Below are 16,292 nucleotides of genomic sequence, written 5' to 3' on the forward strand. Positions count from 1 at the left end.
GCAGGCCAGCCCACCCTACATCCAGACCCCGGTCTGAGCCTGGAGAAGGATCCTCAACCTCTGCATGCTATGAAACCCCGCATCCACACCCAGATGGGAACCAGTTGGTTTTCTTTTTTTTTTTTTTATAAATCTATTTATTTATTTATTTTTGGCTGTGTCGGGTCTCTGTTGCTGTACGCGGCTTTCTCTGATTGCAGCGAGCGGGGGCTACTCTTCATTGCAGTGCGAGGGCTTCTCATTGCAGTGGCTTCTCTTGTTGTGGAGCACAGGCTCTAGGTGGGCGGGCTTCAGTAGTTGTGGCACGTAGCCTCAGCATGGGCTGTGGTGCATGGGCTTAGCTGCTCTGCGGCATGTGGGATCCTCCTGGACCAGGGCTTGAACCCGTGTCTCCTGCATTGGCAGGCGGATTCTTAACCACTGCGCCACCAGGGAAGCCCCGAACCAGTTGGTTTTCTTGGGGCTGGAATAGGTGGGCTCTGGAGATGCAGGGGCACATTTTCCAGAGTCTCTCTCCTTCCTCTCCCACAGGGGTTGGCGCACAGGCTGCAGCAGCAGCAGCAGCTAAAGCAGCAGCAAAGCTTGGTGAGTACGCCTGCAGTCCCTGCCTGCTAGCTGCCAGCCCCCCAGCCTCTCCATCCCTATTACCACGGAGAGCCTTCCTCACAGATAACTAACTAAGGTGGCCCCTCCCCACTCCACCCCTATTTATCCAACTTTTGCAGCGCCACCCGTTCCTGTCTTCTTCCATGCATCCATTCATTCATTCTTTTTTCCATCCATCCATTCACTCCACCCTCCAATCCTCCATTCCTCCATCCCTCCATCCATCTCTCCATCCATCCACCCATCCCTCCATCCATCCATGAATCCATCCCTCCCTCCATCCATCCATCCTTCCATCCATCTATCCACCTATTTATCTCTCCATCCATCCATCTACCCGTCTATCCATTCATCCATCCCTCCCTCCGTCTGTCCCTCCCTCCCTCCATCCATCCATTTCAGAGACCAGGGACAGATAAGAGCTCTGCTGGAGAATGTTGGCACTGCTGCGGGAGTCAAGAGGGAGACGTTGTTTCTACCTGGGGATAATCAGGAAGCGTTCTCAGAGAGAATATTTGATTCAGGCCTTAAAATATAGGTGGAGTTTGCCATGTGGTTAAAATAGGAGGGAATGGGTAAAAGTGTGGTTAGAATGATAATTTTAGGTGGTACCTATATGAGCATTTAAACAATTTAATAGTTTAGTATCAATTTAATATGTACTATAAAACTTTTAACTAGCTCCTCAAGCCCATGATCCCTTGGTTAGTAGATGTGGCATGGCCTTCTCTATGCCCACGTGGGGAGCAAAGTGGGCATCTGTCCCCCTGTCCCGGGTGATTCCCCAGTTCAGAGACAGATCATGGGTGGTGAAGTCTTCACCTCTACCCCAATCCCAGGGGAGCCCTTCCTGTAGCCTGTAGCACCGAGCTGGAGGCCTGCCCCACGGAGGCCCCACAAGCCCTCCCTCCAAGCCCCCAAGGCTGGAGGGGGTGGCTGGAATGTGGGAGCAGGAGAGTGGGACGGCAAGGGGCTGCCAGAGCTAGGCAGCCAGGCGCTTGGATTACAAACTTGGCCGCGTCTTCGGAACACAGGGAGAGGAAGTCTTGAACATTCTTGCAGGGGCCCCCCTGGCCCGGGGAGCGGCCGCTTGTGGTTTCTCAGTATGTGGCAGTGATTAGAATGGGATTTGTCTGAAAACATACAAGTCCCTTAATGAGGGTGTTGAAATGGACACTTTGGGGGTGAGTCAAGGAACAGTGGGGTGGGGGCCTTCCCAAGCCGGCCCAGCTGGAGACGCCTGGGCCTCATTCCCAGAGGAGATTGTGCTGTGAAAAACACCCGCATCCAAGTAGCCTCCTGCCTGGCTTCGGGAGGGGCCCCTGGGAGCCACATTTGCACTATCTCCCTCCTAACAGGTGCCGGAGGAGCCGGAGTTCTCCCAGGTGCTGGCATTCCTGGCGGGCCCGGCGTGATTCCTGGCATCGGAGGCATCGCAGGTCGTGTCCATTCCAGCAGGGGGTGGAGGGTGTCCTTGAGAACGCTGTAGGGGAAGGGCCTCACCTTCTGTGGCTCTTTCTCCAGGGGTCGGGGCTCCAGATGCTGCGGCTGCAGCTGCCGCTAAGGCAGCCAAATATGGTGAGTGTCCCCCTGGGGGGCAGGACCAGGGCTCCGGCCAGCCCTGGCCTCTGCACGGGCCATGGAGACCCTCGTCCTATAAGGCTGGATGGACTTGGCCTTTGTCCATCTGGGGCACCGGCCCTCGCCAGGCATCACCGTCATGCCTCCTTGCTTCTGCCCATTCTGGCCACTCTGCCTGGGAGACTCTCTCCAGTGCTCTCCACTGACTGACTCAGCAGAGGGTGGGGACCCTGTGGAGCATCTGTCTCCTCCCACTTTACCCCCAGGGCCAGCCAGAGCTGCTGCGCCAACTGCCTGGGTGCCCAGTGGAGCGTTCTGACTCTGCTTTAGAGCTAGATCGCGCTCTTCCCAAGCATAGATCCAAACCCTTAGAGCTCTGTCGGGGTTCCCTCACTTCCCTCCCCTTCTCTCGGATGACTTGGATCCATGCAGATGCAATGCCCGCTCACCTGGGATCTTGCACTCAGGACCTGCCACTCCCGTAGTTCCCCAGAGTCGTGCCCCTGGAGGCCCTCTGAGGTTCCCACAGGGTCCAGGCCAGGGGAACAATCCTTTCCTGCCACAGGAGCTGCTGGAGGCTTAGTGCCTGGTGCGCCAGGCTTTGTCCCAGGAGCAGTCGGCATCCCAGGAGTTGGAGTCCCAGGTGTTGGGGTCCCAGGTGTTGGAGTCCCTGGTGTTGGAGTCCCAGGTGTTGGAGTCCCTGGTGTTGGAGTCCCAGGTGTTGGAGTCCCAGGTGTTGGGGTCCCAGGTGTTGGAGTCCCAGGTATTGGGGGCCCGGGCATCATGGGTAGACCAGGTGAGCTTGGCTCTGTGTGTGTGTGTGTGTGTGTGTGTGTGTGTGTGTAAGAGAGAGATGTTGAAATTATTGCCAAGACTTTTGTATTCTCCCTGACACCTCCCCACTCTATCCTCTTCTCTCCACACCGTTGGTCATCTTGTCTCCCTTGGGATATAACCACCTCCTAATTAACTACGGCCAGCATCATCTTGAATTCACCTTTTGGCTGTCAGTGTGCTCCTGGGGGCAGGAACCATGTCTTTTTCATCTCTGTGTTCCCAGCCCTTAGCTGAATATGTGCTCAGTAAATGGTGGATAGATGGGTGGGTAGGTAGATGGGTGGATAGATGGATGGGGGCGTGGATGGGCAGAGGGACAGCTAGAGAGGTAGGTGAATGGCCATGTGGATGAGTAGGCAAATTGATGGATGAGAGAGTGGGTGGTGGGTGGATGAAGGGACAGATACAAGGATGGGTGGTTACATGGATGGATAAATAGATATAGGTAAAATGGTGGATGGTGAGATAAATGGGTAAATGGAAAGAGAGATGAATAGGCAGGTGGGGGACAAGATAAGTTGTTAGAAGGATGGATGGATGGATGGATGGATGGATGGATAAGCACGTGTGTAAATGAGCAGATGAACGGGTGGGTAGAAGGCAAACACAAAATGGATGGGGAACTTCCCTGGCAGTCCAGTGGTTAAGACTGTACGCTCCCAATGCAGGGGGTGAGGGTTTGATCCCTGGTCGGGGAACGAAGATCCCACGTGCCGCGGGGCGCCGCGAAAAAAAGAAAATCAAAATGGTTGGTTGGTTAGATATTTAGATGAGTGGATAGATAGACAGATGGATGGATAAATGCATGTGTGTGTGGACAGAGAGATGAGTGGTTGAGTGGGTAGATTGAGGTCCAAAGATAGACAAATGGGCAGCCATACGGGAAGGTCAGCAGATAGAAGAATGGGTGGCTGGTTAGACAGATGGACAGATGGCTTGATGGAGATATGTATGGGTAAACGGATGGACAACTCTGTGTTGGCTCAACAGATAGAAAGAAGATGGACTGAAAGACAGATGGGTGGACAGAGGGATATATATAGCGCATCTCTGCTCCATTCTCTCCTGAGCATTTGTGTTTCCCTTGATCTCTCCAGGGGCTGTGTCACCAGCTGCAGCTGCTAAAGCAGCAGCCAAAGCGGCCAAATTCGGTGAGTCCTGTGCTGACAGCTCCGCCCCACCCTATTCTGGCCTTTACTTGCCAGAACTAAAGGACCGTCCTCTTCTAGTTCCCGTTGTACAGCCCAGAGAAGGGGAGTGACTTGCCCAGGGTCACACAGCAAGTCACTGGCAGAGCTGGGACTTGGCCCTGTTGGGCCCCAGGACCATGTCTCCCCCAGTTGTCTCCCACCATGAGGCCAAGGGACTGGGTGATAGGAGAGTCCCAGTACGGCATTCCCAGTGGAGACAGTGTCCCTGACCCTCCCTGCTCTGGCCAGGACCCTCTCAGAGGAGCCCAAGCCTGGCTGGGGATAGGGGACCTGTGCGCAGTCTTTCCGTCTTCAACAAAGAGGCCCTTCCCCAAGCGCTCAGAGAAGAGAGGGGCTGGAGACACACTGTGGGGTGTCAGTAGGGAGGAAGTTGGTGGGGGACCCAGGTATCCCATGGTTTCCTGTCCTTCATGGACCAGACTTGGGGGAAGCTCGCATCCTCTTCTCCAGTCCAGCGTGTCCCTCAGAGCCCTTCCCAGCCTCTCTCATTGAGATCATTTTCCACTTGCATCTCTTCTCTCTGCAGGGGCCAGAGGCGGAGTGGGAGTTGGAGGTATTCCCACTTACGGCGTTGGTGCTGGGGGCTTTCCTGGCTTCGGTGTCGGAGTTGGAGGTGTTCCTGGGGCTGGCATTTCCCGTGAGCCTTAGTTCCATGCAGGGGAAACAGGGATGGGGCAGGGGCTTGGGGGATGGGGTGGGGGAGGGTAGACTGGGCTTCGCCACCGAGCTCAGGGACGAGTTGGGGGAGAGCGCAGGGAGGGTCTCCAGTGCCTTGGGGGCAGGAGTGCTGTCAGCACAGTCTGGCTGAGAGCCAGCAAGGTTTCTGAGTCTCTTTCTTTCTCGGCTCCTCTTAGCTGCAGCCCAGGCAGCGGCCGCCAAGGCAGCCAAGATCGGTAAGTGCCCCAGCCCTGCCTGTCCTCACGCCCAGGGCCATGCCCTCCCTCCTCCCCACCGCAGCCCTGCTCTCCTGCAGGGCCCAGGCTCAAAGCTCAGAGCAATTCTCCAACACGAGGGCAGAGCAACGTCACACTAGGGCCTCCAGGGCTGAAATGGCCTGGGTCAAGGTCGGAAGCCCCTGGGCCCATCCTCCAAAGCCACAGTGAAGTTTTCTGCGCTTTTCAATTGCGCACCATTAGGATCATTGGTACCTGGCTTATCACCCCCAGACCAGCGCGTTAAAGACGCCCGTCCATACACAGCCACGGTGCCGTTACGCAACCCCTACCTCCACCCTCTGCTCCCCCAAGAAGGGGGGACTTCAAGGGCAGAGCTGGATGCTCTTCACCCCTCCAGGTGCTGCAGGAGCAGGAGCCCTGGGAGGGCTGGTGCCCGGTGCCGGAAAAATACCAGGTGTGCCAGGCGCTGAAGGGGTACCAGGTGGGCTGTGTCCCCAACCCAGACATGGGTTTGGCTTATCTCATGGAAGGGACCCTGGAGGTGGCCTATGTCCAGTGTACCATTTTACAGATGACAAGACTGAGCCCAGAGACAAGGGTAGAGACAAAGCAATTTCCCTTAGTTTGGAGGGAAGAGCCCCCATGGGATTCCAGATTGCTGAGTGAACCCGGCAATTCCCCTACCTGCCCCGGGGACGCTCAGGATGTCAGCCCAATAGGCAGTGGAACTCTGCTTTACCAGGGTTGGGGGGCCTTTCTGGTTTCTGATCAGGTGGGAGGGCCTGTGTCAGCCTTTGTTTCCCCAGAGCTCTTTCTCCAAGGGGAAGAGATTAAGAATTACAATGAGATTAATTTACAGCCTTCCTTGATTGTTTTTTTCCCACCAGAAGATTTCTCTTCTGCGCTTCCTCTTCTTTCTGGGAGGAAATTCCCCTTTTGAGTTTCCCCCCAAGAAATGTGGCGCTTCCTCTAGTAGTTTTGGATACAGGCGTGATTAGGATTTTTAAAAACTAACATCACCTTCAACAGAAAGCTCCAGAAATCTTTTAGACTGAGGTTTGGGAGAGACAGCTTCGGGCTGCCCTCCACCACGGGCAGAGCTAGAAGGCCACAGCCTCAGAGCTGCTTCTCAGGGAAGGGGCGTGTCCAGGGCGGCCGGTGGGCCATCTGAGAGCGGGCCTGCCTCACGCTGGGTTTCCTGGGTGAGGGGACAGTTCCCTAGAGGTGGTCTCTGAGAAGCCTTTCCACGGTGGAGGGTGGGTAAGAGGGGGAAGGGATGCTGGGGACCACTCCTCACTCTTCACATCTCCAGGGGCAGGGATCCAGGCAGCGGCAGCCGCCAAAGCAGCCGCTAAAGCAGCCCCGTTCGGTAAGTGAGCCCCCGCCGGTCCTGCCTTCGGCCCTCAGCCTAGAGCACTGCTCTCTTGTGTCCCCGCTTTGGGGTTTGGCAGACCCCCCTCCTCAGGCTGTCATGTTCTGGGCGTGGGCCTTCCTCACAGCTTTTGGCCCATCCGCCCACTTTGAGGGGTGTGGATGAAGTTTCTGATTAGGAAGGCAAAGTGAGAACAGGTGTTGGCGAGCCCTCCAGCACACACCCCCTACCCTTCCCAAAGCCACTGCTGCCTCCCAGTCCAGCTGGGGCCTTGCCCTGCTTCTGCAACAAATGCTGGGCTCCTCTGGGCTCCCACCCACCCCAAGGGACAGCCATGTTCTTGCTCCCTGACAAGGTTCTCCATGTCCTGCTTCATCTGAGGGCCACCCTGGCAGCCCCAGGTTCCCATACCTTCCTGAATATGGCATAGCAAAACAGCTCACTTTAGAGCCAGAGAAACCTTAACTTCAGGTCTGCTGACCCCCAAACTCACATATGACAAACAACTCTTTTTTGTAAAACTATCATTTGCTGAGGTAATCATTACACCAGCCTTATGAAATTGGTACTCTTATGCCCATTTCACAGCTGTGGAAACTGAGGCTCCAAGAGCCTAAGAGACTTGCCCATAGTCACACAGCTAAATGGTGGCCGAGCTGAGTTTGGAAGCCAGTCCTGCCTGTCTTGCAGAGCTCCCTTTACTACATAAGTCTGCCTCCATCACCCTCAGGAGTCTCAAAGGGGCCCTTGTAACTCCAAAGTTTAAGAACTCCTGATCCTGCCCAGACCTCATATTAGGGATGAAGAAGTTGAGGCCCATCAAGGGAAAGTAACTTGTCCAAGGTCACACAGCAAGTCCGCGCCCAGCTAAGAACCCAGGGCTCCTGACCTCCAGCCCGCTGCTCTTTCCATTAACTTCTGCCCTCCTTGATCAGTACTTGGTTAAGGATGAGCTCTTCTCTGTCTTGCAGGGGTAGTCCCGGGTGTCGGCGTGGGTCCCGGTGTCGGTCTGGTTCCCGGAGTCGGCGTGGGTCCCGGTGTTGGCATTGGCCCCGGTGGTGTCATAGGTAAGCAGTGTGAGCAAGCGGGCCTGAGGGGCCTCTGAGTGCTCCATGGGTGCCGTCCTCGAACCCCCTCTCTCTCCTCCCAGGAGCAGGGGCCCCAGCTGCAGCCAAAGCCGCGGCTAAGGCGGCCGCCAAAGCCCAGTTCCGTGAGTGCCCCGCCTGCTTCTCCCCTCACCCCACAGGCCCAGGCCTGGCCCGGCGTGATCCGAGCCTAAACTGGACCCCGGGACATGCCATAGCTCAGGCCTGCCCTGCGGCCTCGTGAGGCTCCCGAGGCGGCAGACAGAGGGATTGGAAGTGCAGATGTGGCCTGAGGGAGACCTGGGTTCGAGTTGTGAGCCACACACTGGCTGAGTGGCCTCTGAGTTTCCTGCCCTCCCGTGTGGGTACCGATGGCACCTGTCACAGAGGCTTGTTAGGAGAATCAAATGAGTTCATCCAAAAGGGAGGAACCGGAGGTTAGGCTGAAAAGGGCAGTGGTGTCCAGAGTGTGTATCCCTGAATGCCAGCCTGGGGAAGGGCTGGACTTGGTGGTCAGTGAGAGTTTTAGGAAGACCATTCTTGTGGCAGCGTAGAGGGCAGATTAAGGGGGTCTGGGCCCCTTCCTTGGGGTCTGACTCAGCTCCCTGAGCCGGACACCCCCAAAAGGGCCTGTTCCCTGCCTGCTGCCGTCACCCCACTCCCCATCTCCCCCAGGGGCTGCTGCTGGGCTTCCTGCCGGCGTTCCCGGATTTGGAGCCGGTGTTGGAGTTCCTGGACTTGGAGTTGGTGTTGGTGTTCCTGGATTTGGGGCAGGTGCAGGTGAGGGGCCTTCTAGGGGCTGAACAGAAAGACCCCTGACCTCAGAGGAGGGAGACCTCTCCTCCCAGCATGTCCCCTCCACTCAGAGATGTGCAATAAATTCCCCGTTATGTTCTCCGGAGCAGTTAGAGACAACCGGGGTAACAGACGCAGGCAGGCCAGGCAAAAGGTCCTCTGCTGCCAGATATCAGAGTTTCTGTCTCCTCAGTGGACGGGTGCCAGGGCTCCAAACTGAGAAGAAGCCCACCACCCAAGGAAGGAGGCTGGAGGGCCCTGGGGCCAGTGGTGTGTGTGGGCTAGCCTGGCTCCCCTTCGGCAGTGTGCTGTGGCAAGAGGGCCACTAGGAACTCTAACTCTTCGTCTGCTAGTTACTGAGCCTGCTCTATGTCCAGCCTCAGGCAGACCATGCCGGGCCTAGAGGAGACGGGAGGGGACAGATGGAAGGAGGAGGCACAGTTCAGCCCTCAAGCACCCACAGACCAGACTGGTAGAGGCACAGTTAGACACTGAAGCTCTGTACTTGGCTGGGTGAGCTCCTGGCTGCAGAGCCACAGCTTCAGGGCTTTGAGAGAAGCAAAGAAGGCTGAGGAAGTCAAGGAGGGCTCCCTGGAGGAAGCAGAATCCCCAGGCACAGAGCTCAGCTGCTGACCACCCCACTTTTCCTTTTGCCCTTTTCCGCAGTACCCGGAGCCCTGCCCGCAGCTAAAGCTGCCAAGTTTGGTGAGTGCACCCCACACACCATCCCTGACAGCACCTGGTCACCCAGCTCCCCTCTCCCTGGGCCAGGGCCCAATGCCTGGAGCCTACAGCGCAGGGCTGGGATGGTCAGGATGGAAAAAGGCAGTTTCTAGGAAGTATCAATGATGGTTCAGCAGACTCTGGCTCCTGCCCACTAAATGCCTAGCGTGCCTCCAGCCCTAGGACAACCCAAACCGCCCTTCACAGTTCCAGCCCCCCTGGGGGCAGTTTCACTTTGGTGAGGACCATGGTCGCTAAGACCCCTCAGGCCCTGACCATTTCATGGGGCCCAAGGCCAGGGAGGGGCCAGGGCTGCTGTCCCAGCAAAGCCAGGACTCCTCATCTGGGCCCCTGCCTCCCTGTCAGCATGACCGCGCCCGCCACGAGCCACGAGGACGTGGCAGACCTGCCCTCCCCCCACATTTGGCATTCGGGCAGCCCCGCCTGGCCAGATCCACACTGTCTATGTCCCCCTGCATTCCCGGCCTCCTGGGATCTGGGCTGGGGCCTCCGCCAGGGAACTGCCAACCAGGCCTGGCTGGTCCACGTGGGGCTAGTTTCCACCTCGGAAAATCCCAGCTTCCTCAGACCCCGCCCACGGCGGGCCTGATGACCCACAGGCCCCTCTCCTGTTCCTCGCTGGCGGCTCTGCCGGCCTGAGTTCGTCAGCCATTGCCAGGGAAACAGAGCAGTTAAGGCCTCTGGCTCCGAAGTCATTTCCTGCCCATGAAACCGTGAACACATTGCTTAACCACTGCTGTGCCTCAGTTTTCTCATCTGCGAAATGGGGCTAATAGTGCCTACGTTTCCCACTGCCCGGAGCAGTCTGATATGTGTGACACACGGACCACGAGTGTCCCCCTAAAGCGCTAGCTATAACTCCTGCTGCTGCTGCTGCTGGCAGCTCTGTACTGGACAGTGGTTCACACTCAGAGGTCCTTTCACTATCCAAACACCTACAGGTGAGCAGGAGTAAGGATCATCATCTCCTTTATAGAGATGCAACTCTGCGGCTCAGAGAGGTGACAGCTATGATGAGTGGAGAAAACAGATTCAAACCCAGGGCTGTCAGGACCTGAGACTAGTCTTCCACCCTTGGCAGCCTGTGGCCACAGCCACCACTGTGACCACCTGCAGGTCCCAGCACCAGCCCGGGAGGAAGGAGAGGAGACAGGCAGGCTGAGGCTCAAGGGGTGTGCCCTTGCCCGATGCGTCAGGGCAGAACCGGACCTCAGACCTGGGTGTCTGGTTATGGATTTCTGTCCAATACTCCTTCCACTAGGTCATGTGGCCTCAGCCACCTATCTACTTGCCTAGTAGCCCTGGGGCCGGGAGACCCCGTCCTTCAGAAAGGGGATGATTGACCTTTTGTCCTCTCTGCACAGGAGCAGGGGTTGGGGCCCTTGGAGAGCTTGGAGATCTTGGTGGAGCCGGTGTCCCAGGTGGTGTGGCAGGTGAGTTGAAACCCCAGGACAGGCTGGGCATGGAGAGAGACTGACCCATGGAGAGTCCCTCCCTGAGCCCCCTCTGTGTCCCCAGGAGCCGGACTTGATGCTGCGGCTGCGGCTGCGGCCGCCAAAGCTGCTGCCAAAGCCGCCCAATTTGGTGAGTACAGGAGGCGGGGCTGCCGCCAGGCTGCTAGGATTTGACGGGAGGGGAGGGGTTCTGACCACGCACCATGGAGCGCATATTCCCTGACCTGTCCCTGAGGCCCTCAGGGGCATCGTCTCCCAGGGCCCCGGCCCACCTCCTGGCCCCACTAACCCTCCAAGGCCCTGGGGGCTCAGGCTCCACCTGGGTCCTGGGATGATGTCCCCACAGCCCCCACCTCCTCCCACACCCCACCGCAGACAGACCAGCTGCTCTCACTTGCGGGGATTAATGCACAGCTCTCTCCTCAGGGTTGGGGGGAGTCGGTGGGCTCGGAGTTGGAGGACTTGGAGTTGGAGGGCTTGGAGTTGTCCCAGGGGCCGTGGGCCTTGGAGGTAAGGGGTACTCTGGAATCGGTGAGTGCATGGCCGCCCCCTTCTCTGGGCTCCTGCAGCATTTACAGGGGCCTGAGCAGGCTTAGCGAGGGCTGCCCCTTGCAGTTGGATGTCCCAGTACTCTCCCTCTCTTTCAATTCACCCAACCACCTCAAGGGGGAATTCATTAGGATAGTGATGATTATGCCCATTTTCCAGAGAAGAAAAAGCAAAGCTTGGAGGGAAATTACTTTCCCAAAGTCTCTGCCATCATGGTGGACCTTATGTTAACATTTCTCTCTCTCTTGGGTCATCATTGTGTCTCCCTACCTGACCTGGCCTGAAGTCTCTTACCCCGTGTACGCCACAAGACTGGCCACACAGTAGGAGCTTAATAAAGACTTCTGGGAAGATGGACGGATGAAGGTGGGGTGGAGGGATGGTGGAAGGATGAGTCAGTAGGCTGATGGCAGATCGGTGAGCAGGTCAGGAGGGGGACATGACTTGGGGAGGGAGGAGATATTCCTGGGCCCTCACGCGCGCCATCTCCCCAGGAGTGCCCCCAGCTGCAGCTGCTAAAGCAGCCAAATTTGGTGAGTTGCTCCCGATGCCGCCCCCTGCCCAGGCCTGCAGGCTGCTTAGACCCCGCCCCCACTGCCCTGTCCCCGCCCCCTGCCCAGGCCTGCAGGTTGCTTAGACCCCGCCCCCACTGCCCTGTCCCCGCCCCCTGCCCAGGCCTGCAGGCTGCTTAGACCCCACCCCCACTGCCCTGTCCCCGCCCCCTGCCCAGGCCTGCAGGCTGCTTAGACCCCGCCCCCACTGCCCTGTCCCCGCCCCCTGCCCAGGCCTGCGGGCTGCTTAGACCCCGCCCCCACTGCCCTGTCCCCGCCCCGGCGCAGGCCTCCGTCCTGCTCACAATACCCCTGAAGGCCCATCCAGGAGATCCCTGACCCCAGACCCCAGATGGGATGCTCAGTGTCCCTTAAACTGTGGCTCGTCCTCACCCACATCTGCCCTCCTCTCAGGTGCCGCTGGCCTTGGAGGTTTCCTAGGCGCCGCCAGGCCATTCCCAGCTGGAGGTAGGGACCACCTCTGCTGTGAAATCCTCAGCTCTGGCCGGCCCTGGAGGAGGCCTGGCTGCCTAGCAGCTGGGGCCCTGAAGCTGCATCTGGCACAGGGACACAGAGAGAGGGAGGAGGGGACAGTCCAGGAAAGGAGGCATCCTGGGCAGAGGGGCAGGCCTCAGGGTCAGGTGGACACGTGTGACTCAGACACCGGGCCGGCGAGCTGAGGCCACGGAGCTGCACCCCCGGATGCCAGCAGGGGACCAGCTGTGTTAAGAAAGCTGCCGCGGCAGCGGGTAGGGGGCAGTGGGAGGAGGTGGTTCTAGTCGGAGAGGCAATAGGTGGCAAGGCTGGGGTGGGCCCTGCCCCCCACCAACCCCAAACCCCTCCTGCAGGTGTCGCAGCAAGGCCTGGCTTCGGACTGTCTCCTATTTTCCCAGGTATGACCAGGCTCCCCCGCCCTGGGCCCCATCCTTCCTCCTTCCCTGGTTCATCTCCTGCTCAGAAGGGCTGAGCCAGGACCCGAAGGGTACCCCGCGCCCTCAGATTGCACAGAGTTGGGTTTCCCCTTCTCCTCTCCCTCCTGTGCCAGGCCAGGGAGCATCAGCTCTTCCAACACACCACGTCCATATGAGGCAAACTGAGGTTCAGAGAGTGCCAGGGACACGCTCAGGGTCACACAGTCACTGGTAGAGGCAGAGCCAAGGGCTTCCAACAGCCAAGCCCAGAACTTGGCCCCCCTCAGACGAGGCCCAGGCTGCCCGGCAGGGCTTGGCGGGCACCCCAGAGGTGGGCACACTCACGACCCCTCTCCTTGCCTTGTAGGTGGCGGAGCCGGGGGCCTGGGAGTTGGCGGTGAGTCTATCATAAGAACGAGGGGCCCCATTTCAAGCAGGGCCCTGAGATCCTGCTGAGGGAGCGGCTAGTGCAGCCACAGCCCTGGGCTGGCCCTGGGCATGGGGACCCGAGGGAGCCCCACGGGGAATCACAGAAGCTGAAGTCAGCCCTGGGACGTGGGGATATGGGGACCCCGATTCCTGGGGCTCCCAGCCAGGCACTCGACTGGGCACCAGGAGTGAGACAGGGACCTGGGTCAGCCCGGGTCTCAGGGTCTAACCAGAGAGGTTGACAAGGTCCCATAGAAAAGGAAAGAAACTGTAGGGAAGCACAAGCCATGTTCAAGCAGGTGGTCAGGGAGGCTGAGCTGGAGCCTGTCAGTGGGCGTAAGGCTGCCCCTGGGAAGCGTGGCCAGGGTCTGACTGTGGTGGGAGAAGGTGCCGCAGAGCTGCTCAGTCCTCCATAGGCAGCAGGCCATCTGCAAGGGGCGAGGTTGGACAGGAGGGTCGGGCCGGGGTCAGAGAGGCCTTTGGAACCCGCTGCTACAAGATGGAGGCGTGTGGAGGGGCCGGGGAGGGGTTGTCTGGGAGAGGAGGGAAGGCCTGGCCTCCTCCCCAATCCCGGCCTTCCCTCCACAGGCAAACCTCCCAAGCCCTACGGAGGGGCCCTGGGAGCCCTGGGATACCAAGGTGAGTAAAGACTCAGCCCCTGGAAGTGGGCGGGGGGTGAGGGGGTGGGTGTTGGGCAGAGGCAGAGTGATGGGGTCCATCAGCCTGGGAGAGAGGGCAGCACGTCAGACGAGGCCTGGCAGGGAGTGGGGAGGCTGGGGCAGAGCTGAACACCTTACCCACCCCTTCTTCTACCTGCGACACAGACACGCAGAGCTAAGAGTGGGCCCAGGACCCTCCAGGTTCATCCAGGCCAGGCCTGGCCGCCCCTCCCTCCCTGGTACCCACACCCGCCCCTGCGGGAGGAGCGAGGGGCTGGGAGGGGGGGCAGAGAAGGAGAGAGAGGATGGAGGCGACAAAAAAGCGAGCCCCGGAGTCAGGGGATCAGAGGGGTGGACCCGGCAGGGTGGGCAGAGGCGGCCCAGAGCCACACCCTTGCTCCAAGATGCAGATGTGTCTCTGGCAGTGTGTGGGGTGGGGTCTGATCACCACCCCCCAGGCATTTCCCAATGATGCCCAAAAGAGACCCAGAGAAGCCCGAGCTCTGCACCTGTACCCAGCTCAGGCTGCGGATCCCCTTTCCACGCCCCCAACCTGCTTCCCACTGAGCAGATGAGACAGCCCAGGCCAGGGCAGGGAGAGGCAGAGACAAGAGCAGCCTGACCTCGTCCACGGCGCCCAGCTCTCAGTCAGGCACCAGCTGGTGCCTGTGGCCCTGTCACACAAGCTCTTTTTGTTGGCTTTCTTTCCCAGCAAACACCCTGGATGAGCTTCACAGAGAGAGAGAAAGATGGTGCTCACTGCCACCAGGTGGCAGTAATGAGCCACATCTAGCTCCCCCAGGGGTAGGCGCTACCCCAGGCCCTACTACCAGACTTCTGTGCCTTGATGATTTGAAATAAGGTTAACCAATCAGACCCTCCGCCCGAGAGGGCAGGAGTCCTGCTACCACCCACCTGCTCAGTGGGAGTTTGTACAGCCGAAGAGCTCAGAGAGTGGCCTGGGGTCGTGTCCAGGCTTCCCGTGGCTTCTTGGAGCCTCTGTTCCCCGCTGTGATGATGTGGGTGTTAAGAACAGCTTGGAGTTGGGGGGAGTGGGCAAGGGCTTGAGAAGCAACCAAGACTGACCCTTGCGTGTGCCTCCCCGCACCCAGCTGGGGCCTGCCTGGGGAAACCCTGTGGCCGGAAGAGAAAATGAGCTTCCCGGGACCCCTGACTCACGACCTCATCAACGTTGGTGCTACTGCTTGGTGGAGAATGTAAACCCTTCGTGACCCCCCCCATCCCATGCCCCCTCCTAAGTTCCCACCCCAGGAGGGAACAGGGCAGGCAGGGTGGCCTTGGAAATCCACAGGGCAAGCAAACAAGAGAGTGGTGGCCAAGTGAGCTCCTGGAAGCCCCCTCCTTCAGAGGCAAGGGGTGGGTGGCCTTGGCCCCTGCCCCCACCCCCTTCCCACCCAGGAGCTCTCCCTCCACACACTCCATCTCCAGGGGAACTTGGTGCTACGTACTGGTGCTCTCATTCTCCCTGCGGGGAGGGAGGAGGGAAGGACAGCCCCTCAGGGAACCCCTTCCCTGGGGCTCCTCTGAAGATGGTGCAGACACTTCCTGGGCAGTCTCGCCTCCCCCTGCCCACCAGGACCCACCTCTGGCTGCAGTCCAGTTGGTACCCAAGCATCGAAACCCTCAAGCTGGATTCGGTCACACCATCTCTTGTCCCCCTTGGCCCCCTCTCCCCTGCCAATGGCTATTCCCCATGTCTGGGGCACCTTCAGGTCGGAAGATTCCCCCCATTGGGAATAGCCCTCTTGCTCTTGTGGAATTCATCCGCCCATATGCCCATCCGTCCATCTGTCCTGGTCCCCATTTGGCTGCCCGGCACCGCTAGCTGGCTGGGCGCCCCTACCATCAGCTCGATTAACCTGTCATGGCAGCCTGTGCCCTGCCTCTGCCCTACCACATACACCCCTACGTAGGGGCCCCGAGCCCAGGTTGTGAGGGGCTGTCCCGACTGGGGCAGCAGGAATCTCCCTCGCATACTGGGTCTCCCCCCACGCAGTACTGTATCCCCGGTCCCCCCCCCCTGGAGCCCCTGTACTTCAGAGCATATCCCCCCTGCCCCGCCCATCTCTTTGTGTCTCGCTGTGATAGATCAATAAATATTTTATTTTTTGTCCTGGATGTTTGGGGATTATTTTTGGCTGTTGATGTTCTCCTTTGGTTTTATTTTTGTGGTTTATGGGGAAAAAAAACCTTTTCTTTTTTTTTTTCTGATCTGGGGAGCTACACCCCCAGTAGAAGATTCATTTTAATCGCTTTGGTGTAACTCTGAGTGAAACACACATTTTTTTTTTTTTTAATAAGAAAAGACAATTAACTGCTTCAGAAAAGACTAATAAATGAAAACCTTTTAAGGAACTGTCTTGGCCTCCTTTGTAATCCCTCATCTGCCTTCAGCTCCTGGTCAGGGTAGGGAACAGGGCTCAGCCTTGGGAACCTGTTCAAGATGTATTTAGGGGGCTGCCAATTACCTGCCATTGGCTTCTGGTGAATTAATCCTTCTCCTAGTTCAGCCTGTCCTTTCATAATGATAATCCCTTTGTAGGGGAAGCAGAGCGGCCAGCCCTACACACGTCCACCTATAGTGGGTCTCA

The 16,292-nt window shown here is 58.5% G+C and overlaps 1 protein-coding gene and 1 pseudogene across 9 annotated transcripts in view; both read left to right on the plus strand.

Moving 5' to 3' along the window:
* ELN (elastin) overlaps positions 1-15,819 on the plus strand; it is a 32,482-nt gene extending 16,663 nt beyond the window's left edge. For 6 of the 9 annotated variants that reach the window (XM_067705915.1, XM_067705916.1, XM_067705917.1 and 3 more), the window contains 22 exons: positions 532-585; positions 1,965-2,045; positions 2,131-2,184; positions 2,753-2,983; positions 4,122-4,175; positions 4,762-4,872; positions 5,090-5,128; positions 5,529-5,612; positions 6,444-6,500; positions 7,475-7,570; positions 7,654-7,713; positions 8,264-8,368; positions 9,050-9,088; positions 10,492-10,560; positions 10,646-10,711; positions 11,008-11,091; positions 11,625-11,663; positions 12,096-12,149; positions 12,530-12,574; positions 12,960-12,989; positions 13,610-13,660; positions 14,793-15,819. In XM_067705915.1, the coding sequence (XP_067562016.1) occupies positions 532-585; positions 1,965-2,045; positions 2,131-2,184; positions 2,753-2,983; positions 4,122-4,175; positions 4,762-4,872; positions 5,090-5,128; positions 5,529-5,612; positions 6,444-6,500; positions 7,475-7,570; positions 7,654-7,713; positions 8,264-8,368; positions 9,050-9,088; positions 10,492-10,560; positions 10,646-10,711; positions 11,008-11,091; positions 11,625-11,663; positions 12,096-12,149; positions 12,530-12,574; positions 12,960-12,989; positions 13,610-13,660; positions 14,793-14,836 (1,547 nt within the window). In that variant the 3' untranslated portion in view covers positions 14,837-15,819. The remainder of the gene's footprint in view (positions 1-531; positions 586-1,964; positions 2,046-2,130; positions 2,185-2,752; positions 2,984-4,121; positions 4,176-4,761; positions 4,873-5,089; positions 5,129-5,528; positions 5,613-6,443; positions 6,501-7,474; positions 7,571-7,653; positions 7,714-8,263; positions 8,369-9,049; positions 9,089-10,491; positions 10,561-10,645; positions 10,712-11,007; positions 11,092-11,624; positions 11,664-12,095; positions 12,150-12,529; positions 12,575-12,959; positions 12,990-13,609; positions 13,661-14,792) is intronic. The other 3 variants (XM_067705914.1, XM_067705920.1, XM_067705918.1) reach the window with 3 other exon arrangements.
* Positions 14,900-15,819, plus strand: LOC137206529 (uncharacterized; annotated as a pseudogene).
* Positions 15,820-16,292: the final 473 nt, after the last annotated feature.

This window comes from Pseudorca crassidens, chromosome 15 (genome assembly GCF_039906515.1).
Source record: "Pseudorca crassidens isolate mPseCra1 chromosome 15, mPseCra1.hap1, whole genome shotgun sequence".
Lineage (NCBI taxonomy): Eukaryota > Metazoa > Chordata > Mammalia > Artiodactyla > Delphinidae > Pseudorca > Pseudorca crassidens.